The sequence below is a fragment of the Phragmites australis genome, chromosome 4, assembly GCF_958298935.1.
Source record: "Phragmites australis chromosome 4, lpPhrAust1.1, whole genome shotgun sequence".
NCBI classification, from domain to species: domain Eukaryota; kingdom Viridiplantae; phylum Streptophyta; class Magnoliopsida; order Poales; family Poaceae; genus Phragmites; species Phragmites australis.
Genome location: NC_084924.1, coordinates 47,399,648 through 47,427,511, shown reverse-complemented (window position 1 = coordinate 47,427,511; position 27,864 = coordinate 47,399,648). Strand labels below are relative to the sequence as shown.

General features: G+C 53.1%; 2 protein-coding genes and 1 long non-coding RNA gene across 7 annotated transcripts; 2 read left to right on the top strand and 1 right to left on the bottom strand.

Annotated features, from left to right (window-relative positions):
* Positions 1 to 24,134, top strand: LOC133916929 (xyloglucan galactosyltransferase KATAMARI1 homolog). 3 transcript variants are annotated; one of them, XR_009909553.1, is made up of 5 exons: positions 1 to 2,261; positions 3,155 to 3,237; positions 17,150 to 17,272; positions 19,221 to 19,742; positions 24,020 to 24,134. XR_009909553.1 is itself a non-coding variant. In XM_062360827.1 (2 exons), the coding sequence occupies exon 1, from the start codon at positions 415 to 417 to the stop codon at positions 2,215 to 2,217; it is 1,803 nt and encodes a 600-aa protein (XP_062216811.1). In that variant the 5' UTR covers positions 1 to 414; the 3' UTR covers positions 2,218 to 2,261; positions 3,155 to 3,775. The 3 variants fall into 3 exon arrangements, 1 of the variants encoding a protein (XP_062216811.1); XR_009909554.1 differs by lacking the exons at positions 19,221 to 19,742; positions 24,020 to 24,134 and having other exon boundaries at positions 17,150 to 17,604; XM_062360827.1 differs by lacking the exons at positions 17,150 to 17,272; positions 19,221 to 19,742; positions 24,020 to 24,134 and having other exon boundaries at positions 3,155 to 3,775.
* On the top strand, positions 20,298 to 23,440 carry LOC133916927 (uncharacterized). Of its 3 annotated transcripts, none has more exons than XR_009909552.1 (5): positions 20,298 to 20,870; positions 20,973 to 21,152; positions 22,302 to 22,380; positions 22,714 to 22,836; positions 23,090 to 23,440. It is a non-coding gene; the product is annotated as an uncharacterized LOC133916927 (long non-coding RNA). The 3 variants fall into 3 exon arrangements; XR_009909551.1 differs by having other exon boundaries at positions 22,701 to 22,836; XR_009909550.1 differs by lacking the exon at positions 22,714 to 22,836.
* Positions 23,792 to 27,317, bottom strand: LOC133916928 (MDIS1-interacting receptor like kinase 1-like). Its single transcript, XM_062360826.1, has 2 exons — positions 24,519 to 27,317; positions 23,792 to 24,426 (listed from the first exon to the last, which is right to left on the bottom strand). Exons 1-2 carry the CDS (start codon positions 27,226 to 27,228, stop codon positions 24,014 to 24,016), a joined length of 3,123 nt encoding a protein of 1,040 aa, XP_062216810.1. The 5' UTR covers positions 27,229 to 27,317; the 3' UTR covers positions 23,792 to 24,013.
* Between the last annotated feature and the right edge of the window lie 547 nt (positions 27,318 to 27,864).

Below are 27,864 nucleotides of genomic sequence, written 5' to 3'. Positions count from 1 at the left end.
CCGCCCCCACCCGGTCGTCCCCCACCAACGCCATAATTCTCCCCGTCTCCGCTTCCGGCAATAATAAACGGCCGTGTTCAAAACCCTCCAAATCGAAGAAAAATACAATATCCAACCCCGGCCGCGAGCAAGAGCTTTGCGCTAGTAATAAGCCTCCGTCCTCCCGCAAAACCAAAACCCGAACCTCCCTTTTCTCCTCCACTCCACTCCCCTCTCCGCCGATCCGGTTTCTCCGCGCCCTGTCACGAATCGCGTCCCAATTCCGCCATTGTTTCGGCGATCGAGCTCCGCCATTTCTCACCCCTGCCTTGTTGCCGGCGGTTTTGGTGCTGACGCGGCGCGGTTTGGACCGTGGCCTGTGATTCGGGTGTCGGTGCGGTCACGGGGGTGTTGGCGCGGGCGCGGCGGCCATCGATGAGGCGGCGGTCGGTCCTGCCGTCCCACCACGACGACATGGAGAAGGGCGGCGGGAAGCCGCCGCCGTCGCGCCTCTGCTTCCTCGCCACGCTTTGCGCCATGTTCTGGGTCCTCATCTTCTACTTCCACTTCGTCGTCATCGGCAACGAGCCCGACGCCTCCACGGCGCAGACCGCCGCCGCCGAAGTCCTCATTGGACACGCTGACCTCCCATTTGCCGTACCCGACGGCGTTTCCCGCCCCGACCTTCCCCTCGCTCCGCCCGCCCGCGTCTCGGAGCCTCCACCTCCTGTCGCGCGCTCCAAGGAGGAGGAGCCCGCGGCCGGAGTCCGCAAGGAGGAGGCGCCGCCCAAGGTGGCGGCGTCGTACCCGTTCGAGCGAGCGCTCAAGACGGCGGAGAACAAGAGCGACCCGTGCGGCGGCCGCTACATCTACGTGCACGAGCTGCCGCCGCGGTTCAACGAGGACATGATCCGGGATTGCAAGAGGCTGAGCGTGTGGACCAACATGTGCAGGTTCATGAGCAACGACGGGCTTGGGCCGCCGTTGGGCAACGAGGAGGGAGTCTTCTCGAACACCGGGTGGTATGCCACCAACCAATTTTCCGTAGATGTGATCTTTGGCAACAGGATGAAGCAGTATGAGTGCCTGACCAAGGACTCGTCCATTGCCGCGGCGGTGTTCGTGCCGTTCTATGCTGGGTTTGATGTGGCAAGGTATCTCTGGGGTTATAATATTTCGATGAGGGATGCTGCGTCGCTTGATTTGGTGGATTGGCTTAGGAAGAGGCCTGAGTGGAATGTAATGGGTGGGCGTGACCATTTTTTGGTCGCGGGGAGGATCACTTGGGATTTCAGAAGGTTGACGGAGGAAGAGTCGGATTGGGGCAACAAGCTGCTTTTCTTGCCGGCTGCGAAGAACATGTCGATGCTCGTTGTGGAGTCAAGCCCGTGGAACGCAAATGATTTTGGAATACCATATCCTACATACTTCCACCCTGCCAAGGATGCTGATGTTTTCCTTTGGCAGGATAGAATGAGGAGCTTGGAACGCCCGTGGCTCTTCTCGTTTGCAGGGGCTCCACGTCCTGGTGATCCAAAGTCCATCAGAGGGCAGCTCATCGATCAATGCCGGAGCTCAAGTGTTTGTAAATTGCTGGAGTGTGACCTTGGGGAGAGCAAGTGCCACTCCCCAAGCACAATCATGAAGATGTTCCAGAGCTCTTTGTTCTGCTTGCAGCCCCAGGGTGATTCCTATACGAGAAGATCTGCCTTTGACTCGATGTTGGCTGGCTGCATACCTGTTTTCTTCCATCCTGGTTCAGCGTACGTCCAATATACGTGGCATCTTCCGAAGAACTATACAAGGTACTCTGTGTTTATCCCTGAAGATGACATCCGTATGAGAAATGCCAGCATTGAGGAAAGGCTAAAAAGTATTCACCCAGATATGGTCAAGAAAATGAGAGAAGAGGTCATCAATCTCATACCAAGGGTGATATATGCTGATCCAAGGTCGAAACTGGAAACCCTCAAAGACGCATTTGATGTTTCTGTAGATGCAATTATCAACAAAGTGACAAAGTTGAGGAGAGATATCATCGCAGACTGTGAAGATAAAGATTTTATTGAAGAGAATAGCTGGAAGTATGATCTGTTAGAAGATGGGCAACATACAATTGGACCTCACGAATGGGATCCATTCTTCTCGAAGCCCAAGGACAAAGGTGGAGATTCTAGTAGTTCGTCTGCTGAAGCTGCCAAGAATTCCTGGAGAATTGAACAAAGAAGTCAGAATTAAACCACAAGTTAGTTCATCTTGGAGATGAGATCATGGCAGCAGAGGTAGCTATCCTCTCTGAAGTTGCTATGATGCAAATACGTTGCACATAGGTCAAGATCCAGTAGTTATGTTGATCATGAACTTCATCGATGATCTAGGTCGCCTGCAGTTGTATGTGGCCATTCCACCAAAAGTGTTTTGGGGAAAAGGCCTTTGCTTTACCCCTATAAATATCATTTTCCACACTAATTTTTATTTGTTGACTTTTTGCTCAATAATCCTTTGTAAGTCCTTACAGGATTTAGAGGTATATCAATTTTGTTATTGTGCTATCCTGTTGTTCGTTTTGTTGTGTTTAGAGCTATATGTTTTAGAATTTTTGTATACTATTACTATCTAGTCACATGTTCAATTAGTATGTAATCATAGAGGGACATATGGAGACAACTTTACTCATACAAGATATAGCTTTTCTTATTGCACTTTATGCTTTAGAAGGAAGTGTTTTGCAAATTTGAGATAACTCCCTGCTAAATTTACAAAATGGCTGCTGGGCATTTGTTGGTTTGTCTGAAGTTGTATGGTTTAATTGCTATGACCAAGAAGATCTGTAGGACCTTAAATCGCCATTTGTCCTATAAATTTGCCAGCTCTATATAGTTGATTATACTACATTCTTTGTTAGTTAACTACTAATTTATACTGGCCTGCCTGTAATGAGGTCAGATAGATGATACTATGCTAGTTCTGTCAAGTACTGATGATTTAATATTGTTAACTGGGACTGGTAAGTGTGTAAGATCTAGTCATCTTCTTCATTTATCAATGAGTTCCTTTTCATGGTGATGTAACATGTCTGCTTGGATCATTTGTGATCAATGTGACCATGTTGGATAACTTTTCATCTGACTATTCTGTTTCTTGAAATTGTGCTTTCATGTAACTGGGGAATCAGAAGCGTACATTGGTGTCAAACTGTCACTTATCTAATGGCTGTTAATTGAATTGTTGCACGAAGACGTTCCTTCTTCAAACAAGGTGGGTACATACTCTTAACTAGGTGGGTACAGACTCTTAACTTTCTTCTATGCATGCGTGATTAGTCGATGAGCACATGATGGCCTCTGAAGGACGAAGTAGAATAAATTTTGGTCCTAAAACTCAGGTATATTACTACAGCTCTCTTCATGTCGATCTTCAGAGGAAAAATTACTACAGTTCTCTTCATGCCGATAATACCTAAATGCAGTATCCTGTCAGTAGGCTACTACATGTATATGACATGCAGTGGCGATAATACCAAAATTCCCTTCGACATGAATCATTGATACGAGTTCAATATTTTGAATTTTGATTATCTTTTGCATAGTGCAGTATTTGCTCTTCGTTAGTTGTCTGACGTATTACCTATTGGTCCTCTGTTTCTTCTTTTTTTCGTTAGTGCGGTCCCTGCTGATATAAATAGGGATGGCTTATTCTGAAGTTAGTACAGTACAGTACAGGCAATTAATTTATACGGATGACGATGGCATTTGGTTTCTGTGAAAGGAATATTTTTTGTAAGAAATTTCAGCCAATATATGTTTGAAGCTTTTACTGTCTAGAAGAATCTAGCGTGTTTGTCGGTGTATTAGAAACCAGGGGTCCCCGAATCCTTAGACCGGGCCGGCCATCCGCCACATGTCATCATCCCGCGAGGTCCACCCTGCAGGATAAGAAAAAACTAAGTCCCGGGGGAAGTTGCTCGGGGCCGTAGCCTCTAGGTTCCCGAGCACCCCAGTTCCCCGATGATCCGCAGAGTCCAAGTACCGGGAAGGAAGTGCTCGGGAGGTTTCTCACTTATCCCCGAGTACTGTAGTCCCCCGATGATCCAAACACCGAAGTGCTCGGGAGAGAGTGCTCGGGGCTGCACTTGGCAGCCCCCGAGGACTCGGTTTCCCGAAGGTCTCACCCAAGTACTCGGGAGAGAGTGCTCGGGGCTGCACGTGGCAGCCCCCGAGGACTCGGTTCCCCGAAGGTCCCACCGAAGTGTTCGGGAGAGAGTGCTCGGGGCTGCACGTGGCAGCCCCCGAGGACTCGGTTCCCCGAAGGTCTCACCCAAGTACTCGGGAGAGAGTGCTCGGGGCTGCACGTGGCAGCCCCCGAGGACTCGGTTCCCCGAAGGTCCCACCGAAGTGCTCGGGAGAGAGTGCTCGGGGCTGCACGTGGCAGCCCCCGAGGACTCGGTTCCTCGAAGGTCTCACCGAAATGCTCGGGAGAGAGTGCTCGGGGCTGCACGTGGCAGCCCCCGAGGACTCGGTTCCCCGAAGGTCTCACCGAAGTGCTCGGGAGAGAGGGCTCGGGGCTGCACGTGGCAGCCCCCGAGGACTCGGTTCCCCGAAGGTTCACGCAAGATCGTCCGACGACCCGAAGGGTCCCATCGTCGGGGTGTCAGCCAGTCAAAGGCCCAATGCCGCATTTAATAGGCACGCGCGGCCTGACATCCTGACATTCTCAGCTGCCCACGCCCCAGTGTCAGACCCTGCCATGCACTGGCAGGGGGGCGTGGGTCCATTAAATGCACGGGTCCCGTCCCGTTTCATCCGGGTGCCTCGGGATAACGTTGCCAGAATCGAAGCGCTCCGCCTGCCACCCTGCCCTGGCAGAAGAACAAGACAGGGTGGGCGCACCGGGCACCTCTGAGGCTGCCCGGTGGGCCCCCTTAATGGCGCCCGAGGGCATCCACAGTGGCGGGTGGTCGGATGCGCGTCGCTTTTTTCCACCGCCTCTGTCACTTCGCCAAGACGGAATGATGACGCCTTTCTCCGTGGCACCTTGGCACTGGCACCCCCTCTTTCCCATTCAGGATATGTCGAGGTCGGCGCGCCTATAAAAGGAAAGGATGGAGAACACGTAAAAAGGGAGACGGTAAGAAGAAAAAGAAAGAGGACGCAGACGCTCGAACCAGCTCAAGCCAAGCTAGAACACGAGAGCCTTAAGCTCTCAGTAAGTGGCTCTCTCTTGTAACCGGATACATCCTTGAAGAATTTCCTTCAAGGATAGATATAGCACTCACACAGGAGTAGGGTGTTACGCCCCCGTGCGGCCCGAACCTGTCTAAATCCCGGTGCACCCATCTTTCTCGCACTAGGACGATCATCTCCCACCAGCCACTGTATTTATTTCCGTTTCCCGCTTATTTCCCAAAACAAGCTCGTTCAGGATCATCCCCCGGCCGAATCTCTAAAAAGGGGTCTCTCGGGATCCCTGCGATAGGAGTTCACCCTCCGACAGCTCGCGCGCCAGGTAGGGGGGAATATCCCTGGATTGTTTGTTTCGCTTTTTTTCCTACAGGAAAAGATGGCCGGTGGGCATCGCCTCCAGCGTTCCGGCTCCACTTCCAGTGACGGGGCGCTGCCCGACGCCAGAGGAGGCCCAGTCGCTGCTGCGTACCAGCAACAGCCACCATCCACGTGCGCGTTTTTTCCCGCTCAAGGGGATCAAGGCGTTGGGCCCATCAGGGTCGCCGCCGCCGCTGCCGACGCACTTTCCGACCCCCAGCAGGTGGTCGGGACCCCGGCCGCCCGGTCCGCCTCTGGACCGCGTCGGGTGCCACCACGACGCGGGCTCGCTTTCAGCGAGGCTAGCCCAGGGAGCGCGCTGCTTGCAGCACATGCTCTCCTTAGGCACCCGCCCGTTCAGGCCACGCCGAAAACTCCGGAAGGCCGGTGGATACAAGATGTCGTCGCTTTGGTCGGCACTGCTCGTCGTCAGGTGCAGGCCGGGAGTCCTCGCACCACTTCCCGGCATGGTGCCGCCAGAGCCGGCTCCTCAACGGGCAACACCCGCACGGGCCGAGGGGTCTCCAGGCGGAGTGCCGTCCCCCTTGTCGCATCTGAAGCCCAGGACCTTCGTTTGCGCCTTGACGAGCGGAGGGGCCACGAGGATGCCCGAGTTACTCTCGAGCGTCAGCGGGAGACCCGGCAGGGGGTCGGGGCAGAGGACCAGGCTTCCTCTCTCCCGGCCCACGGCCACCGGGGATCCCCGGCTCGCCGCCACTCGCCACCGAGGACCCCCGCTCGCGCTGCGGGGTACGGCACCGGCTGCCGTGCTTTCACCGCCGAGCTCCGCCGGGTCAGGTGGCCTTCCAAGTTCCGCCCCGAGCTGCCGGAGAAGTACGACGGGTCCATCGACCCCATCGAGTTCCTCCAGACGTGTTTGCCTGGCAACCGTCCGACATGCCCGGGATCCCTAGGGAGGTGATCGAGCATCACTTGGCGGTGCGTCCGGGCACTCGCCCGGTGAAGCAGAAGGTCCGGCGGCAGGCGCCAGAGCGCCAGGAGTTTATCCGCGAGCAGGTCAGCAAGCTCCTCAACGCCGGATTCATCCGAGAAGTCCTCCACCCCGACTGGCTAGCAAACCCAGTCATCGTCCCAAAGGCCAATGGCAAGCTCCGCATGTGCGTGGACTACACCGACCTAAATAAGGCTTGCCCTAAAGATCCCTTCCCCTTACCTCGCATTGATCAAATTATAGATTCAACTGCGGGATGCGATCTTTTATGCTTTCTAGATGCAAACTCTGGGTATCACCAGATTCGTATGGCCGTGGGGGACGAGGAAAAAACTGCTTTTACCACCCCGGTGGGGACTTATTGCTACATGTCAATGCCTTTCGGCCTGCGCAACGCTGGGTCATCCTTCCAGCGCGCTATTCGTATTACTCTTGACTCGCAGGTTGGCCGTAACGTCGAGGCTTACATCGACGACCTCGTGGTCAAAACCCGAGACCGTGCCACCCTTCTCGAGGACCTTGCCGAGACTTTCAACAGTCTCCATTCTACCCGCCTCAAACTCAACCCGGAGAAGTGTGTCTTCGGGGTGCCGGCGGGCAAGCTCCTTGGTTTCTTGGTCTCTGGCCGAGGGATCGAGGTCAATCCAGAAAAGATCCGGGCCATCGAGCAGATGCGACCCCCGGTTCGACTCAAGGAGGTCCAGCGCCTCACCGGCTGCATGGCAGCCCTCGGGCGCTTCATCTCCAAGCTCGGGGAGCGAGGGCTCCCCCTCTTCAAGCTTTTGAAGAAATCCGGTCGTTTTGACTGGACGCCGGAGGCCGAGCAGGCCTTCCGCGACTTAAAGAAGTACCTTACTTCGCCACCCGTGTTGATGGCTCCCTCTCAAGGTGAGCCCCTACTACTCTACGTTTCGGCCACTCCTCAGGTCGTGAGCGTAGTGCTGGTGGTGGAGCGCGACGAGTGTTTGGGGCCGGGTGCTGGGTCCCAGCTCCCAGAGGCCCCCGACCACTCACTTGTCCTCGCGGCTCCCCCTGGGCAAGGGGTCGAGCCCGAGCACACTGCTCTTCCCAGCCAAGGAGTCGAGCCCGAGTGCCTGGCCAGCCCCGACCGTGCCGCCAACCCTAGGGGCTGCAGTAGCCCCCCGGGTGGAGCCGCCGTCCGGGCTCGCCGGGTGCAGCGACCGGTGTACTTCATCAGCGAAGTCCTCCGGGAAGCCAAGACAAGATATCCCCAGGCGCAAAAGCTACTCTATGCCGTGCTCGTCGCCTCCCGGAAGCTGCGCCACTACTTCGAGGCGCACAAGGTCTCGGTGGTTACCACTTATCCATTGGGACCCATTCTCCGGAACCGGGAAGGCACCGGGCGTGTTGTCAAATGGGCAGCCGGAACCGGGAAGGCACCGGGCGTGTTGTCAAATGGGCAGTAGAGCTGGCGGAGTTCGACCTACACTTCGTCAGTCGCCAGGCAATCAAAAGCCAGGCGCTCTCCGACTTCTTGGCAGAGTGGACGCCCGTCCCCTGCGTCGTCCCAGAAGAGGTTTCTGCCTATCCCGGGCACGACGCGCCCGGGTACTGGGTCATGCACTTCGACGGCTCCCTCTCGCTGAAAGGCGCAGGGGCCGGAGTGGTTCTCACCTCCCCAACGGGTGAAGAGCTCCGGTACATCGTACAGTTGCAATTTCGCGCATCCAACAACATGGCGGAGTATGAAGGTCTCATCGCCGGCCTCCGGGCTGCGGTGGGGCTCGGGATTCGTCGCCTCCTGGTCAAAGGGGACTCCCAACTAGTCGTCAACCAGGTATCCAAGGAGTACCAGTGCACGGATCCTCAAATGGCGGCGTACGTGGCTGCAGTCAGAAAGCTCGAGAGACGCTTCGACGGCCTCGAATTGCGGCATATCCCTCGCCACGACAATGCTCCGGCCGACGAGATCTCTCGCCTGGCCTCCTCACGTGCGCGCGTCCCTGCCGGAGTCTTTGAAGAAAGACTCGCACGGCCTTCCGTCCTGCCTGCCGAACAGGATGAAGGGGAAACCTCGAACTCAATTCAGGGGACCCCGGCGGTGCCCTCAGTGGGAAGCCCCGTCAGGGCGCCACCGTCCGACGAGTGCGCTGTGCTCGCCGAATGTTCTCAAGATGCCTCGTGGATGTCTGACATCCGAGGGTACTTGAAAGAAAAGTTCCTACCCGAGGATGAGGCGTCTGCCGAAAGAGTTGCTCGGCAGTCCAGACGCTATGCCATAGTAGATGGGGATCTCTACCGGCGTAGCGCAGGAGGTGTCCTCCTGAAATGCATCTCCCGGGCAGAAGGCGGCAATCTTCTCGCTGAGGTCCACGAGGGCGAGTGCGGTGGCCATTCATCGTTCCGCACGCTGGTCGGGAAGGCCTTCCGGCAAGGTTTCTACTGGCCTACAGCTCTCCAGGATGCTTCCGAGCTGGTTCGGCGCTGCAGGGCGTGCCAGTTCCATGCAAAGCAGATTCACCAGCCAGCTCAGGCTCTTCATACCATTCCCCTGTCATGGCCTTTCGCGGTCTGGGGTTTGGACATTCTGGGTCCATTCCCCCGAGCAATCGGGGGCTATGCATACCTATATGTCGCTATCGACAAGTTCACCAAGTGGCCGGAGGCGGTCCCAGTCATCAAGGTGACCAAAAACACGGCGCTCCAGTTTATCCGCGGCATCACCAGCCGCTTTGGCGTCCCGAACCGGATCATCACCGACAACGGCACCCAGTTCACAAGTGCCTTGTTCGGGGACTATTGCGAAGATCTCGGCATCAAGCTCTGCTTCGCTTCCGTCGCTCATCCTCGGAGTAACGGGCAGGTCGAGCGCGCCAACGCGGAGATACTAAAGGGCCTCAAAACCCGGACCTATAACATGCTCGCTAAGCACGGGAAGGGATGGGTGGACGAGCTGCCAGCCGTGCTGTGGGCCAATTGGACTACGCCAAGCCGCGCCACTGGGGAGACTCCGTTCTTCCTCGTCTATGGCGCCGAAGCAGTCCTCCCCTCCGAGCTCACTCTGTGCTCCCCTCGAGTGCATGCATACTCTGAGGATGAGCAGGAGCGGCAAAGACGCGACGACGTGGACTACCTGGAAGAGCGTCGGCGGCGTGCCGCTGTCCGGGCGGCTCGGTATCAGCAGAGTCTACGGCGGTATCATCTGCGCCATGTCCGGGCCCGGTCTCTCGAGGTGGGGGACCTAGTTCTCCGACGCGTCCAGTCGCGCGAAGGAATGAATAAGCTATCCCCTGTGTGGGAAGGTCCTTTCACCGTGATCGCGGTCCCGCGGGCAGGTTCTTTCAGGTTGGCGACGGAGGAAGGACAGCCACTCCCGAATCCGTGGAACATCGAGCATCTCCGACGCTTCTACCCGTAGATGGTCGTGCTCGCGGCTCAGGTCAGCAAGGCCGGGGGCTTCTCCCCGCCCAAGCAGTCCGAGGGCTTCGCCCCTTGGGTAAGTCGCTGTCGCCCAACCTTGTAAATATTGCACATTCAGTATTTCGATAAGCAATCACTATGTCAACATATTTTTTCTGGATTCCGTATGTTTAATCTGTCTGGTGAGGTGCTCGGTTGTGCGAGAAAAAGTTCGCTCTCTCATTTTCCCCGCTGATAAAAGAATCCCAATCGGTATGCATGCGAGCAGTCGCCGCTGACTTACGTCCGGCATAGTAGGCTGTGGTGTTCGGTGTCGTGGCAGGCTCCCGGGCACTACCAAGTTTCGGGGTGCTCTGGGTAATCCCATCGCTCGAGCCGCTCGAGTAGTCCGGAGCTCGGGCCCCCGGAGTGGGCTGTTGGTGCTCGGTCTGGTCTGTCATGCCCGGGCGCCATCGAACCATAGGACCTCTGGGTTATGCCTCTGCCCGCTCTTGTCCGTTGGTTTGGGTGTTCGAGAGGTCTCGGGTCGAAAACGAGAGCAGTCTATAGCAAGTACCGCACTAACAGAATGCACCAGACAAAGAAATTCTATATTCTCTCTTAAGTCACAGGCTGGCAATCGCGAGCAGTTCGGCCGCGAGGGCTTCGATGCCCCGGTCTCTGGTCGGCCCCAAGGGTCCTCGGGTGATCCTACCACTTATGCATCGGTGGTCGAGATCACCCGACCCCAGGAGCCTCGTATGCCTCTGGGCACTCGGGCGCTCCGTTGAAAGAATCAAGTCCCCGGGCACCCGAGCTCGGAAGCACACCCCTCCTGGATCGGTTGGCCGGAAGACCGACAGCTGTCCGGTGAGTGGTTATATTCAGACAAGTCTGCTTTAAGTAAATTTATGTCCTCGAGTCACTCTCGGGGGCTCTCGCGCTTTAATCTGTTCGGCGAGGTGGTCTCCTCGCACGCAAAAACCCTACCACGTGTCTACTTTTTTTCAGAACGACAGAGCGGTTTGTATAAAGGAGTAGCGCGCGTGCGGTAATGTCTGACCGAAGCCCTTCGTGGTGGTCGTGGTGTTCGGTCCACTTTTAAGGACCCCGAGCACTACCGAGTCCTCGGGTACCCTGGGTAATCCTATCACTCGAGCTGCTCGAGTAGTCCGGAGCTCAGGCCTCGGGGGCGGGCTGTCAGTGCTCGGTCCGGCCCGTTTTAAAGCCCGGGCACCACCGGACCACGAGGACTCTTGGTCACATTCTCGCCCGCACGCGTCTCCCTTCTACTAACTGAGTGGTCGCAAAGTGAAAAAGTGTTCACTAGGTATGGCGTGTTTCGAGCGGGATCGATCTATCTCCCGGGCAAGGAAGTCTGTGTCTTTGTTTCTTAACTTAGGCAAATGCGGACTCGCGAGAGCTCGAAGGCCGACTACGCCAGCAGCAGCGATCAGGACAACTTCATTCTCGGGGACGGGAAGGTCGGGAACGGCCCGACTGAGTACTCCCCGGGACTTCCGGACAAAACACCAGAAGGAACATCAAACACTCAAAGAAACTGGAGTTGCGAGCCCAAGGAAAAGTTGCCATTAATATTCACAGGATATATACAAGGCTTTTTCTAAGGTTTCACTCCTACATCTACATTCATCAAGACAACAAAAGAAAAAAGACTACAAAAGATCTAGTCGGCAGCAGAGGCGTCGGCTGAATCCTCTGAGTCATCCCCGGGGGCTGGCGGCGGCGGCACCTCTCGCCTGAAGCCGGCCGCCACCACGGCGGCGGTACTCCGGACCGCTACCCGGGCGGCCTCTCCCTCAGCCTCGACCACCCCCTCCCGCGCCGGCTCCAGCGGGAAGTTTGGGTCCCTGCTTCGGTAGCAGGCCAGAACGTGCTCGGCCACTGCATGTGCCAAGCCACGTCCCTCCCGGGCGGCGAGTTCCTGGACTGCCCAAGGCAGGGCCTCGAGGCGCTCGCAGACCTGCTGCAGCCCCAACACTTATCGTGCAGGGCCGTCGCCCTTCTCGCCTCCAACAAGCCGTCCGAGACCACCCTTCTCTACGGCCCGCCGCATCCGCCGGAGTATGTCTTCCAGCATATGCTCGAGGTTGACCCGCGAGACAAAGGCGGTCTCGAGCTTCTCCTTGGCGGCCCGCAGCTGCGCCTCGAGTCCCTGGTTCCCGACCGGACCGGAAGAACCGCCAACTGCTGCGGGGGCGGCAGCCTGCTTCATCTTGGCCACCATCTCGGATAAGGCGCGTTCGCGGGCGGCCAGTTCCGCCTCATGCTTCGCGTTTTGCTCCGCCCTGGTCGCCATGGCCGCCGCCGCCGCGTCAGCCTCGCCCTCTCGGCGACTCAGTTCGCCTTCTCGGCGACTCAGCTCGCCCTCCCGCTGGGCCAGCACGTCCTCCTGCTGAGTCACCGAATCCTCCCGAACATCGAGCTCCGACGCTAATAGTTCGTTGTTCACCTCCCGCAAGGAAACGTCCTCCTCCCAACGGTGGATCTCTTCCCTGATCTTCCGAAGGTCGTCTTCCCTGCGCTGGAGGTCGGCGCACGTCTTCTCGGCCGCGCCCTCCCGGCGGGTCAGCTCGGCTTGCCGCTCCTCCGCAGCCTGCTCCCGGGCTGCGATTGCTATCTCCCTCTCCTGCGCCTGCCCCATCCTGGCAAGGGCCTCGGCAGCTTGCTGCTTCGACGCCTCAGCCAGGCGGGCGGCGTCTTCTCGTTCCCGCGCGGCCTCTGCCCGCACGGTCTTCAAAATTTCTTGTTCCCGCGCGGATATCTTCTAGGAGCTTCTGCTCCCGCACAGCCGCCGCACGGGCCTCCTCCTGGGCGCCCGCCAGCTGCGCCTTCTCCAACGTCAGGCGGGCGCGCTCAGCTTCAGGCTCCCCCTCCTTGGCATCCACCACTGCGTCCAGCCGCCCGACCGCTACTTTGACGCCTTCAATGGTGGCCAGGCAAGGGTCGGCGGGCTGGCCGGGCGCCGGTGGGGCCCAGGCTTCTCCGCAGAGTGCCTCCAGGGGGGCCGAGCTCTCTGCAGGGCCCTGCGCTGCCATCCGCCCCGGGCTCTGCCTGCCCGGGGTAGGCTCCGCCGGCGCCGAAGACTCGGACGGCGGCCGCATTCCCGCATCGGCCGCCCTGTCCGCCGGCCCCGGCAAAGCGTCCGCCTCCACCATCATCCGCCCCGGGCTCTCCACGCCCGGGGTAGGTTCCGCCAACGCCAAGGATCCGGACGTTTGCTCCGTCCTCCTCTCGGCCGCCGCCTCCGTCTCTCTCCCGCTGGCCGCCACGACGATTGGCGCCTCCGCCGTTCCGGTGCCCGCCTCCGTCGGAGCTGCAGGCGGGCTCGTTTCTGGTCTCGGCGCCCGCTCTTTCTCCGTCGCAGTAGCACCTGCGGCCGGCCTACGGGAGACAGATGAAAAATGCCGAAGCTTAGTTCGGGACAGAAATGCCCATAGAAAAGAAAGAAAGGAAACTCACCGATATCGCCATTTGGCCGCTGGGAGCCTGATGTCCGGGTCCGGCACCGTCGGTCCGGACTCCTCCCGCCGCCTCTTCCGCTGGGGGCTCGGCTGAACCGCTGCGCGGGCCTCGAGCGCCGTCGTGCGGGCCTCTGGTGCCGCTGCACGAGTCTCGGTTTCCGCCATGCGGGTCGCGGGCGCCGGTGCAGGCCCCATCCGCACCAGGCGCGGCTCCAGCACCGGAAATGCCGCCGCTGCCGTTGGCGACGATGGAGAGTCCGGCACCAGGATCAGGGCCCGGGGACGCTTTCCCCGATCCCCCGGCGCCACCTCCTCGACGACTTCAGTGGTGCCCTCCTCTCTGGCACGGCGACTGCTGCTTGCGGCGGCCCCGTCACCAGCCCGCGCCGAGCTAGCAGTAGTCTCCTCGCCAAGTAGCTCCTCTAGCCCGGGGAGTTCGGAGGCCTCGGGACTCCGGCTTCTTGGCCGGTCCATAGGCCCCTGGGCGTCGAACTCCGGCAGCCCCGCCATAATGGCCACCCGGTTGGGGTTGGCGCAGAGCGCCATCTCCGGCCACGGGAGCTCCGTCCGGCCCATGTCCTCCATTCCGGTGATCACCCTTGTCATCCCCCGCAGTTCCGCCTGCCCCAGATCCCAGCTCGCGCCGATCTGGGTCCTGGTGATGTCCTCTGGCCCGGTATAGAACCAGCTCGGCCGGGCCCGCTCTCGTAAGGGCGCCAACCGACGGCGCAGGAAGTCCACGACCACCATGACGGAGGTCAGCCCGGACTCGCGCAATTCCAGGATGCGCTCCAGCACCGGCTTCAGCCTCGCGTCTTCCGGCGGCGGCGCCTCCCATGTCGATCGCCGAGGCTCCGCCGCCGCCTCCGGCAGCTCGAGGCGCTCATGGGGGTCGACGTCGACGAAGAACCAGTCCCGTCGCCACTCCTCCCACTTGCTGCGCAGCACCTGGGGAATGTAACGATCCCCCAGGCCGTCCCGGAGCCGAAGGTTGCAGCACCCCGCGACGTCCGCCGTGGAGTGCCCCTTCTTCTTCCCCACCGGCCGAAGGACGAAAAAATGACGAAGCAGCGTCGCCGACGGCATCACCCCCACGAACATTTCGCAGAGATGCGCGAAAGTCGCCAACACCACCACAGAGTTGGGGCTTAGGTGCACCAGCTGAATGTCGTACGTCTCCAGCACTTGCAGGAAGAAGGCGGAGAACGGCGGCACCAACCCCGCCGCCACAAAGGAGGTGAAGAGGACGGTCCGCCCAGGGACGGTCGTCGCCGGCGTCAGGCTCGCCGGCCTCACCACCACAGCACCTTCTTGCCCCTCCGGCACCAGTAGTTTCCTGATTTTGTCCGCCGCCTCCTCGTTCCTCAGACGAGACTCCGGCAAGATGCTATCCGAAGCCTTATCCCGGCGTCCTCCTCCAACCCTCGTCATCTCGGCAAAGATGGAAGGTGTTTTGGTGGTGGAGAGAGAGAGAAGGAAGAATGCTCCGGTCGCCTGTGAATTTCCTAAGGGCTTCGGAGCACAAAGAAGGCAGGAGCACAAGTGCGAGAGAGCGTAAAGAGGGGAACGGACCGATCCATTCCCCCTTTTATATCTCAAAGTTCAAAAACTGCCGCCCAAACTGTTCGCTCGGCGAAGCGTCGCCTCGATCGACGCAATTGCCAGGCGAATCTCCCGCCGATCGCGCGATGTCAGCGGCTGCCAGGCGTATTTCCCTCGATCTGCGCGGCGACCGCGCGTGCCGCCCGTATGGTCATCATACCCTTCGGAAGTTGTGTGGACACGCGTCCACTCATTTTCCCGTTGGGGCATACTTGAGGTCTGGGTCCGCAAGGGCCACCTCTCGAAAGCTTGCCACATGACGTCTGTGCCAGCCTCGGCCTCGGCCGCGACGAAGGGCTCATTCGCAGTCTCCGTCCTGTCGCCTACCAATGGACCCGGGGGCTACTGTCGGTGTATTAGGAACCAGGGGTCCCCGAATCCCGAGACCGGGCCGGCCATCCGCCACATGTCACCATCCCGCGAGGTCCACCCTGCAGGATAAGAAAAAACTAAGTCCCGGGGGAAGGTGCTCGGGGCCGTAGCCTCTAGGTTCCCGAGCACCCCAGTTCCCCGATGATCCGCAGAGTCCAAGTACCGGGAAGGAAGTGCTCGGGAGGTTTCTCACTTATCCCCGAGTACTGTAGTCCCCCGATGATCCAAACACCGAAGTGCTCGGGAGAGAGTGCTCGGGGCTGCACTTGGCAGCCCCCGAGGACTCGGTTCCCCGAAGGTCTCACCCAAGTACTCGGGAGAGAGTGCTCGGGGCTGCACGTGGCAGCCCCCGAGGACTCGGTTCCCCGAAGGTCCCACCGAAGTGCTCGGGAGAGAGTGCTCGGGGCTGCACGTGGTAGCCCCCGAGGACTCGGTTCCCCGAAGGTCTCACCCAAGTACTCGGGAGATAGTGCTCGGGGCTGCACGTGGCAGCCCCCGAGGACTCGGTTCCCCGAAGGTCCCACCAAAGTGCTCGGGAGAGAGTGCTCGGGGCTGCACATGGCAGCCCCCGAGGACTCGGTTCCCCGAAGGTTCACGCAAGATCGTCCGACGACCCGAAGGGTCCCATCGTCGGGGTGTCAGCCAGTCAAAGGCCCAATACCGCATTTAATAGGCACGCGCGGCCTGACATCCTGACATTCTCAGCTGCCCACGCCCCAGTGTCAGACCCTGCCATGCACTGGCATGGGGGCGTGGGTCCATTAAATGCACGGGTCCCGTCCCGTTTCATCCGGGTGCCTCAGGATAACGTTGCCAGAATCGAAGCGCTCCGCCTGCCACCCTGCCCTGGCAGAAGAACAAGACAGGGTGGGCGCACCGGGCACCTCTGAGGCTGCCCGGTGGGCCCCCTTAATGGCGCCCGAGGGCATCCACAGTGGCGGGTGGTCAGATGCGCGCCGCTTTTTTCCACCGCCCCTGTCACTTCGCCAAGACGGAATGATGACGCCTTTCTCCGTGGCACCTTGGCACTGGCACCCCCTCTTTCCCATTCAGGATATGTCGAGGTCGGCGCGCCTATAAAAGGAAAGGATAGAGAACACGTAAAAAGGGAGACGGTAAGAAGAAAAAGAAAGAGGACGCAGACGCTCGAACCAGCTCAAGCCAAGCTAGAACACGAGAGCCTCAAGCTCTCAGTAAGTGGCTCTCTCTTGTAACCGGATACATCCTTGAAGAATTTCCTTCAAGGATAGATATAGCACTCACACAGGAGTAGGGTGTTACGCCCCCGTGCGGCCCGAACCTGTCTAAACCCCGGTGCACCCATCTTTCTCGCACTAGGACGATCATCTCCTACCAGCCACTGCATTTATTTTTGTTTCCTGCTTATTTCCCAAAACAAGCTCGTTCAGGATCATCCCCCGGCCGAATCTCTAAAAATGGATCTCTCGGGATCCCTGCGATAGGAGTTCACCCTCCGACAGTGTTCATTTATTCATTAGTAGTTTAGTACTGTTGAACTACTAGCTAGACATACCTTTCAAGTTGAATGCCATACTCTGTACTTATGTATCTATCTTGCACATGCCATGGACTGTATGCTTGCATTGCAAATATACGCATGATGTTTAATTCATGTGATTTTGTTTTAAATATATGCAAATCAGAGCAAGTCCTTCAGCACATTCCTGTACCAAGAAATTCGGGTGCTTGTCTGCTCTTTTCACGAAGAAATTAGGGTCTGATGCTGATGAAACAGCCAGCCGTTAGGCGTTAGCCCATGAAGGAGCTCAAGTTAAAAAGGTCACATGGCAGTCGGCATCGTAAGCTAGCAAAGGCAATAATGTCCTCTATGTTCGCAGGTTGGTGCTGAAGTTGGCACCAAAAAGCGCGGCATTGTTCCGATGTTTGGAATCAAATTTGGGCCCATGCAAGCAAGCGATGGTGTCACCTCAAAGCATAGGATCCAACTGACGGCATAAAGCGTAAGGATTGTTATTCTATTGCATAACAGTGCTTTTAGTCCAGACATCTGCTTTAAAAATTCTTACAGTTCTTTTAGTGTTCGAAATTTGCTCCGAGTATGTTAAATTAGGAGTAACTGGGGAAGAATGGTATTACGCTGTTGAGACGTTATTAGTCTGATCTTTTCTATCTCCTTCAAGAAGTGTTGTAGCTGGCGCCGTATCCTCGTATTAATGGAAGGTGGCTCATACCAACAGTGTGACTAATTTCTTTGTAATATTTTGTTAGATAAATTTTATTAAAAAATAGTCTCTTTAGTCTAACCCTGATTTTAATTATTATTTATTTTTATTTTATTTGGACTTTTTATTTAGATATTTTGTTTCTCAAACCACATGAAAATCGAAAGGTTAATTTTTCATAATATTTAATTTCGAATTTAAGTATTTATTGATCGTATTTGATATGATTGTATTTATTTCTTATTTAATATGAGTTCTTTGATTTCTGAATTTAGCTATTTATGAATCATATTTGATATGATTTCTTTGGTTTAATCTAGATCGTTAGATGTTTATAATAATAAGTGGTCTAGATTTTTTTTTTATTAATGCAGTAATTTCGTGGTCTTGATGACTTCTTTTTCACCTCAAATAATAATATAGGATATGGCTAAATTTCAGGCGTGTATGATACAGTAGTTTAGCATGTATTTAGCAAAAGTTAGTCCGAACACATACATCTATTTTTCGTTTTTGGATAATTAACACCTAGTGTTTAGAGCTCAAATTTTTTTATCTCACGATCATTTTGTGACAAAAATCAAGCACAATGTTGATGAAAATTCATCTATTCTTCCTTTTATACCCTGCTATATAAACAAATTTATCAAAATATATAAGTAAAATTATATAATCCAAAAAGCAAAAATAGAACCGTGTGAAGGTAAATCATATCCATGTGTTCCATATAAAGAAGAGTACAAGTGTGAATACACGAAAAGTAGAATTTTATTAAATATAAATGTTTATATTTTTAAACTATGTGTATCTAATCTCTGATCCGTTTACACGGTTGTAGTTCTTATATTTTTATCAACAAAATGAGATCTATCTTGATTATATTTTGATGTAATTTTTTGATCAGATATAAATTGCATACAGAAGAATTGAAAAATTGCTTGACTAATCTAATTAAAATACTTAAGTAGTTTCTAAAATTGCCTATATTAGAACATTAAAAAAAAATTCACTTATGTAACTAAGTTATTCACCATGTTTCAATGTATGTCCGTACATATTCTCTTCATAACATCCACATCATTATTTCACTTTATCAACCACTCGGATAAGCAAGTTTTTGTAAAGTAATGAGTAAGTTTTTGAAAAATCGTAAGCAAATTATAATACACTCATAAGCACTTTTTTATATAAAGTTGATGTTAGAAAAAATTCACTTTATCAACCATCAATCACATAAGCAAGTTTTTGTAAAATCATGAGCAAGTTTTTGAAAAATCATAAGCAAATTATAATGTACTCAGAAGCACTTTTTTTTATATGAAGTTGATGTCAGAAAAAATGTCATCGAAATATACCCAACTAGGGTTTAGTTTTGAAGCTTTTATCACACGAAACATAATGGTGTAATCGGATTATAATTTAGATGTTTGATTTGGGAACTATGGTTTTTTAAAATTTTGAAATGGAGTTATATGTGAATGACGTCGGTAATTTTGTTATCTTCCCCTTCTTCATGCATGCAATAGTATACTAACTGATTAAGGAATGGCTGATCTGATGCACGACGAGGACATGCACACTCGAAATTTAGTCTTTAGGAATAACATAATAGATAGATCTGAAATGTTGAAAAAGAAGTGTTCTAGCATGATGTCTATCAGATTTATAATGGAAAGAAGCAGCTCACTGGTGCATCTTGATTCTTTTCCATTTTTTTTCTTTTTAGGTTGCATCTTTATTCAGGCATGCTAGCTCATTGTTGCATCTTGATTCTTGGAAAGGATGGGTTTTTAGGGCATGTTTGGTTCTAGCCGGCGCTCGCCCGATCAAACCTGGCACGCCAAAAAATTGACGTGAAAAATGAACTGGCGGCCGACACGGGGGCGTGAGCGAGCCAACAACCGGCCCCAAACCAAACACAGTGCTCCAGCGAGATCAATGCCAGAAAATTGGTGGGGCGAGCGCCGGCTCCAAACCGAGCATACCCATAAAGCCATGAAGCTGAAAGTTTTTGCAGGCCAAACTAGGCCGTAATTATAATATGGAGTCTGTCTCTAACCCATCGTAATGGGCCGAACATAAGAGAACAGAGCTAGCGTGTTACAGCCCATCTGCAGCCAATCTTCGTCTCTCTGGAATTCTGGATGGCGCATGTTCTGTTTTCTTCGACCGTAAAGGCAACAGCTCCAGCGGGCCTCCAATTGGTAGAAAATCTTCAGGGCAAATGTTATCTGCTGTAATCTAAAAGGTAAAATCTAAAATAAGCACGTTTATGCTTTATCTTATGGTATGTACATCTATTTTGTTTCTGAAAGTATACAAACTACTTACAAGTTTATACAAATTTGTTTTTTTAAAATTTGGTTATAGCAAAATTGTTCATAAATTATTCTTATTTTTTTATTAAAAATATGTAGCAACTAGATCTGGTATTATCTTTAAATTATTCTGATTTGTTCATAAAATTTGTTGAACATTCAATCTGAATTATCTTAACATGTTTCTTAAATTGCTCATGGATCCATTCTAATTTACTTACATAACTGCATTAAAGAGCAGGTGAACAAATATATTTTTTTATTAAATTTTTTCTATGTTTTTGTTACATATTGAAGTCGGTTACAGATAAGTGTTGCATGTCCAGTTTTAAAAAAGGTAAAATCTAAATTTCGACCGTGCATGCATTGATCTTACGGCACGCACGCTGCCCCCACCGTCCGATGCAGGAAGAGCAGCTGAGATTTCGCACAAAAGAAGTGCAAAATTGCTCCGCTCCCTGCCTGTAGGTCCCACTGTCCAACTCCCCGTCATTTTTCTATCAACCTGGCTCGCAACTTTCCCCAAACTGCAATCCCTCATTCCCTCTCGCATAGCTCGATCGACCCCGATCCAGAAGCACCGGCAATGGAGCTCGCCGTTGGTGGCAAGAAGCTGCGTAGCAGCCCACATCGCGCGCAGTAGGGCACACCCCACCCTCACCCTTATCTTCGTGTGAGTTGAGCTCCTCGACTTTGCATCTGCGTGTGCCACCAGATCTGGCCATCGAGTGAGTCCATGCGATCCTCGATTTGGCGCTGATTGACTCTTCGCCTCGCTAGGGCTAAGCTGTCGGGCTATGGATTGTTTGGTGGGGACTAGAGAGGTTAGACGATAAGAGCCACTTCAGCGGCGAGGGTGCTCGAGATGATGGCACAGGACCTGACATCAACCTTGATTCAGGGGTTGGCACGGTATGTGTGTCGTGTGAGGCAGCGCACAACTGAAGATGCGTCCAGCCGGGGCTGGCCGACTGGCCATGAGATGTTGTTTGGTGGGGTTTGATCCATCTCTCTGGTCGGCAAGGGACGATATGCAAGTCTCCGTTTATCTCAAGATGGTTAGATAGTAGAGTTTCTGAACTATTTCCTCGTATTTTCGCTCGTTTGTTCTGGATTCTTGCTAGTGGCCTGATGATGTTGCATTTGTGCACTTTCTCCAGTAACAGTAAAGGATGGACTTGGTAGAGTAGTACTGCTTTTGCTTTTGGATTGGTGAGTTCATCGCAGACTCTTGAGCATGCCCTCAAAATTTAGCGCAATAGATGTGATGCGCATCAAGGCTGCCTAAGGTGCTGCTTGTATCAATATGCTCTCAGCCATCGCTACCTGCTCGCCTAATGGTAATGTATCTTATATTTAGTTAGCGTCTTAAGGTTGAGTCTCCAATAATAAGTTATATAATGCAACACTGTTTTGTTAAAATGTTTCATGTTGGTTCTTGGTGCTACAACAAATAGAATTTTCCGTAACAATGTAGCCAGGGGGAGCATATTCTGATGCGTCAATTTGCTTTTGTCCTTGCAAGCCTGTGTCTCTGCAAATGTTCACGTATATCTTTTGGCGTATGAACCTGGCATGATTCTTCTTCAAGATGGAGGCAAAAATAGGCTTGCACCATAACTGCATAACAAGACAATCGAACAACAATAGCTAGTTCAAGTGATGTGTTAATTTCTTACTCAGCTTTATCTTCTAGCGTCTGTGAAGAGCAACCTTGCATATAGTAGCAAAACCATAGGTTTATGTTAAACAAAAGCATAGTTTTCTTTTAATTCATCTAAACCCCCACTATTCAGGTTCTGAGCTAGTGACCAAGTGGTTCAGCTTGAGGGATGTTTTTAGGCAGACTTTTTATTTTTACTATTATCCCCTACTATTCAGGTTCTGAGCTATTGTCAGATTGTTTATTCGATCTCGCTTGCCTCTAATGATTAGGCATAAATTTCATTTTAAATTATTAGAATTGATGTTTGGTTCAACACAGTTCAAGAAATCGGGAATTTGACTAGCTATAGTATCTACTAATGTATTGTCAAGTACTCAAGTGTTATAATCAGGTTGTAGTAGTATGTTTATATATTATTTTCAGTTAACTGTTGTCTGGAGCAAATTATTTTTCAGTCAATAGCAGTTATATTAGTAATAAGAAGCAATTCAATATGTATACAAAAAGCAATTTACAAGTTACACATGCGTATATTTTGACAAGCTATCAACTGAACCTCTTTCCTCCGTTTTGGATAGAGTTTTTTTGTTGAGTAATTGCTTTGTCTGTATTTTTGTTTTGTGGTTTTAATCTTTATTTGTGAAAGATTTAGTGGTTTTAATCAATTCCAGGGGAGCCGGTGAGTGATTTATATCGTTTTTATTGATGAGCAATTTTTTGACGTATTAGAAATATTTTATGTACAAAACAAAAGCATTTTATATGCATGTAGAAGTCTTTTTTGTTTAATAATGTTCAGTTTTACGCTCTTCTCTGTTGCTAGGTTTAACTAGGTTTTTGGAGCTAAAGCTGCTTTCATCTCATGCCCAAAACACAATCGCTGGCGGATATATCAAAGAAGTGTTAGTTCCCAAAGCAACTTTATTTACATGTGTTTTTGTTCCTGATAAAGCAACATTATATAGTTTTACTAGCAACTTTTGGTATCAGCAGATGCATTTTTTTGGAGAAAATTTGGTATCTGCATTCTTTTTCATGACAAGAACTTTGGTGGCAACACATTGCATATAAGCATTTTAATATAATATAAAAGCAAATTTTAGCTATGAACAAGGCAACTCTTTTTTTTTTTTCTTGTGTATGTATACAAGTATGATGTAGTAGCTCCAGTAGTTGTTTTCTTTTTCATTTTCTGTGCAACCATATAAATGTGTTTTTATAGTCATTTTTTGTAGACAATGGCAATGTGTAGTTTATTGAGGCATTGGGATGGGGCGGCTTGTGAGTTGATGTTACATCAAAGCTGGCAATGTGTAACCCCAACTTACAATTATGCATGCAGAATCGGCTATAAGGAGGTTTGTGTTGTAGTACAAGTAACTTGTATCATTGGATGAAGCAACAATTTTAATTTGGAAAAGCAAATTCACATACAAATCAGCTTACATACTTTTGTGTTTTCTTTCCACTAAGCAATCATGCAAATACATTCTGCATAAGAAAAATGCTGAAACATGCTTGTTTCATAAACAACAACTCTGCACACTATTGCTTTTTATACTTTTTTTTGTCCCTTTTTTACCTAATTCCTCATAACCTTTTTCTTTTCAGATCATACATCAATGGGTGAGCAGACAGATGTGCATGCAGTGGAGGAAGTAGAGATTAATAATGGGGTGACAAATCACACAAAATAGAACTACAATTTGATCAAAAGTAGAGATCAGATGTGATCTTTTTTGAGATGCAGGCAAGTTATGCTACAATTTGATCATACAAGCTAAATCTTCTTAGGAAACAAACGTGTAGAAACTAATGTAATTTTCTAGGCAAATTCATGCAAATTTGGTGTCATATTCCTGTAAAGCTGTAAACGTGTAGAATACAATTTTGATCTTTTTTCTCCTAGGCAAACTCCTGTAAAGCTGATCATAGAATCTGGAAAGGACAGCTATAAAACCATACCTGAGCTTTAGGCAATTTCTTGCTGCTTCATGTGCTGTTGTAATGGCGATCTTACTTCTTCACCGAACACTAGCGGCGCGGGGGAGGGAGGGTAGGTTGGATTCATGTGGCCAGCTGCACGCGTGGGAGCGCGCGGAAAGGGTAATTAGCCAGGAAAAGCAAACTCCTAATCTGGTTTCTTTCCTAATTTGGTCTGTGCGGGCGTGCGGACGGATGGATGTTAGCACGCACGTGCGGGCGTTAGCCTGGTCCTTTAAAAAAAGTGCAAAAATGGAAAAATATACTCATGTTCAGACATTTTTACTAAAAATAGGTGTTCATACCGTAAGTATAAAGTATGCACGTGTAGTTTTTAGATGTATCCGGATTTTCTATTTTTAAAAGGGACCAATTGCTTTACATCCTAAAATTGTAAACGTATAAACATTGGTTACGTTAATTCCTTCTCCCTCTGAACGTAACCAAAATATGAATCAAAACTATGTAAAAAATTGTACATAACATGGACTACGTACAGAACATACAAATTAGGAATTAGCTAACGCCAGATTCAAGTTTGGTCACCGTGATCTATAGGTACCCGGAGTCCGGCGACGTCGTGAACACCGGCTTGTCCTTGTCCACGACGGTGGTGGCCACCGTGGCGCTACTGCTCTTCCGGCGCGGTTTGGCCTCGCAGAGCATGGTCACCACGTCCCGCATCGTGGGCCGGTCCTTGGGGGACTTGGCCGTGCACAGCACCGCGATGCGCAGCACCAGCAGCATCTCCTCCTGGACATGGTCGACGCGGCCACCGACGCTGGCGTCGAGCAGCTCCTCCACTCCGCTGTTGCTGCGCAGCCGCTCCCTGATCGAGCCGACGATGTCCTGGCCCTCGCCGTACTCCGGCTCGATCGGCCGCCGCCCCGTGAGCAGCTCCATCAGAACCACTCCGAAGCTGTAGATGTCGCTCTTCTGATCCACCTTCAGCGTGTACCCGTACTCTGTTGCAATTAGCCAGATTAAAATCAGTACGAGCGCGTTGAGGTAACTTGATGTTCATACGGTGATGCGGACGGCGGCAATTGCCACTGACCTGGCGCGATGTAGCCGTAGGAGCCGGCGACCACGGAGACCGTCTCTTGGGCGCGCGCCATGACGCGGGCGAGGCCAAAGTCAGCGATCTTGGCGTCCATGTTCGTGTCGAGGAGCACGTTGCTCGACTTGACGTCGCGGTGGATGACCGGCGGCCGGCAGTCGTGGTGCAGGTACGCGAGCCCTGCGGCGACGCCTGCCGCGACGTTGTACCGCGACACCCAGTCCACCAGCATCTTGCCCTTCCCCCGGCCGTGCAGTGCCTCCCACAGGCTGCCGTTGACCATGTACTCGTACAGCACCATCGTGTCCAGGTTGTTGCTCACGTAGCCCAGCATTCGCACGACGTTGCGGTGCCGGAGCCGGCCGAGGAGCTTCACCTCGGCCGCGAACTCGCCCCCCGCCTCCACGTCCTGGCGCCCGTCGACTGTGGCGGACTCCTCGGGGCATCCGGCCGCGCGCCACAGCTTCTTGACAGCGACGACGGCGTGGTGGCGTGGCATCTCGGCGCGGTAGACCACCCCTGTGCCGCCCATCCCCACAATGTTGTCCTCCTTGATGCAGGCGAGCACCTCGGCGCTGGTGAAACTCAGCCGCTGGAACGCCGTGAGGCGCCACGGCCATGAATTACTCCCGTCTTCCTCGAGGTCGGCATCGTCGCAGCATCCTCCATTGACATACCACCTCTGGTACAGCTGCTTGCCAAGAAAGACGGCGCCGCATGCCGCAATCAAGACCGAGATGCCGATCGCCCACCCAGCGGCGATGTTCTTCATGTGTGAGTGCCGGAGGCCAGACGCCTCAGACGACGAAGCCCGAAGGGAGCTAGCCCCGCACGGCGGCAGGACGCCGCCACACAGGCCCGGGTTCCCGGCAAGGTCGTCGGGATTGATCGTCCTCAATAGCCCCGTCGCTGGCACGGGACCGGTGAGGTTGTTGTACGCCAGGTTGAGCATTTCGAGCGCCGGCGAGCCGCCGAAGTTGTTTGGTATCTCGCCCGAGAGAAAATTGTTGGAGAGGTCGAGGACAGACAATGTCGACATCATGGCGATCGCCCCGGGGATCTGCCCGGTGAAGTGGTTGTTCCGGAGGCTTAGCGAGACGAGCCTCTGGCACGATGCGAGGCTGGCCGGGATTGCACCTGACAGCCGGTTGCTGGAGAGGTCGAGGGCGGACAGCGACGGGCAATCGCCAATCTCGTCCGGCACACCGCCGATCAGCTCGTTATCGGCCGCCGCAAACGTTTGCAGCATTGGGATGGACAGGATGTTCGACGGTAGCGCCGATCGCAGCTGGTTGTGAGAGAGGTCGATGAAGGAGAGCGACGTCGACAACGCCAAGTCGTCCGGGATCTCCCCAGACAGCTCGTTGCCGGCGAGCTCGAGACGCTGCAGCCGCGGGAGCCGCCCAAGCCCCGCGGGCACGGTGCCGTTGAGCCGGTTGTTGTGCGCGCGCACGCGGACAAGCGTCGTGCACGTAGTCAGGCCCGCTGGGATCGGGCCTGTGAAGACATTGTTGAACAGGATCAGCTTCGTCAGGTTACTGCTGTTGCAGAGTCCGGCGGGCACCGGCCCGGACAATGCGTTCGTAGACACGTCGAGCCACTGCAGCGGCTGTGCGGTGCCGAGCGACGGAGGTAACGGGCCAGTGAGGGAGTTGTTCCATAGCTCCAACACCTCTAGCTTTGAGAGCTCGCCGATGCCCGCCGGGATGCCACCCTTCAGCCTGTTGCACATGAGGTTCAGCAGCTGTAGGTTAGTGAGCAGCGCCAGCTCCGCCGGGATCGTGCCGGTGAGCGCGTTGTCGGAGAGGTCGAGCATGACGAGGGAGGAGAGGTTGCCGAGCTCCTTGGGTATCGGGCCGCCAATGTTGTTCTTGTAGAGGTAGACGGTGTTGAGGTACGGCAGCCGGCCGAGCTCCGGCGGGATGGGACCTTCTAATTTGCCGATCGCCAGGTCGAGATACTGGAGGTTGGTGAGCTTGCCAATTGCAGCCGGGATTGCGCCGGTGAACTCATTGTAGCCAATGATGAGCTGCTCCAATGCTGACATCTCGAATAGCTCGGCTGGGAGAGCGCCGCCGAGGTTGTTACCTGAGAGGCCCAAGAACTTGAGTTTCTGGAGCTTGCCGTAGGACTTCGGGATCGTGCCGGAGAAGAAGCCGCCCCTGAAGTCGAGCTTCTCGAGTGAGGTGGCATTGCCAATGTCGGCCGGGAGCGGGCCGGCGAAGTTGTTGCCTGACGCGTTGAGGTATGTCAATGAGGCGCATGCGCCGAGGCCGGCCGGGAAGCGGCCGCCGAAGTTGTTGTCGCTAACATCGAACTCTTGGAGCGTCGGAATGGAGACAAGCGCCAGCGGCAGCTCGTCGCCGAACGCGTTGCTCTGCAGGATGATCGAGGTGAGTCCAGTGAGGCCGATGATGTCGTCAGGGATGGTGCCGCTCAGGTTCATGCCGGCGAGGTTGAGGCCGGTGACCACGCCCTTGGCATTGCACCTCACGCCATTCCAGGTACAATGTGATGAGGCCGACGCAGAATTCCAACCCCGGAGCTTACCCAAGGGGTCGACGAACGACGCCTTGATGGTTAGCAATGCCGCGACCTCGTCTCGGGCGGCATTGGACACGGCAATGCAGCAAAGGAGTGTCAAGTAGAAGGACAAGGGGAAGAACAAGTGTGCAGTGCTACTTTGTCTTGGAGTAGCACTTGTCATGCTCGGTTCTTGTGTTCTTCCCTTCTCCTTCACTCCTCTGCCCTCTCCTGCTCTCCTTCACTAGTATTGTGTTTTCATTGCCTTGTTTGAAGCAATAGAGAAATGGAGAGAAACCTGTAGGAAAGTATATAAGGGGATGTCTATGATTAGGATCAGATTAATGCATTAATTTATGTGTTTGGAGAGGGACTGGACAATAAAATACTGCTTGGTGGCATGCTATTGCATTGGTATACTACTGTTTGTTGTAGTGTTAGGTACATGGTTGCATGGTTCAGTAGCCTCTGTGGGGCCTTGGATAGCACAAGAACAGCTCGGTATGAGAGTGTAAAGGTTGGGAGGAGGCATGGACATAGGCTGGAAATGCTCTTGGAATTATTGAGAGCTTGGGGAATGGGGAGACATGGCCCATGTGGTTAAGGGAATGTGTGAAAGGCAGATTGATAACTCGTCATTGGAGGGAGAAATTTGTCTTGTTGGTTTAAACAAAAGGGATAGCAATCATTGTATAACACAGAACATGGTGGTTTCCATTGGAGTTGATTCCCTATCGTGTTCTTGTAGGCATAGTTATTTTTCAGTTATGAATGTTGTTGATTTGGAGTATAATTAAGCTTCAAGGTACAATTCTTAAAC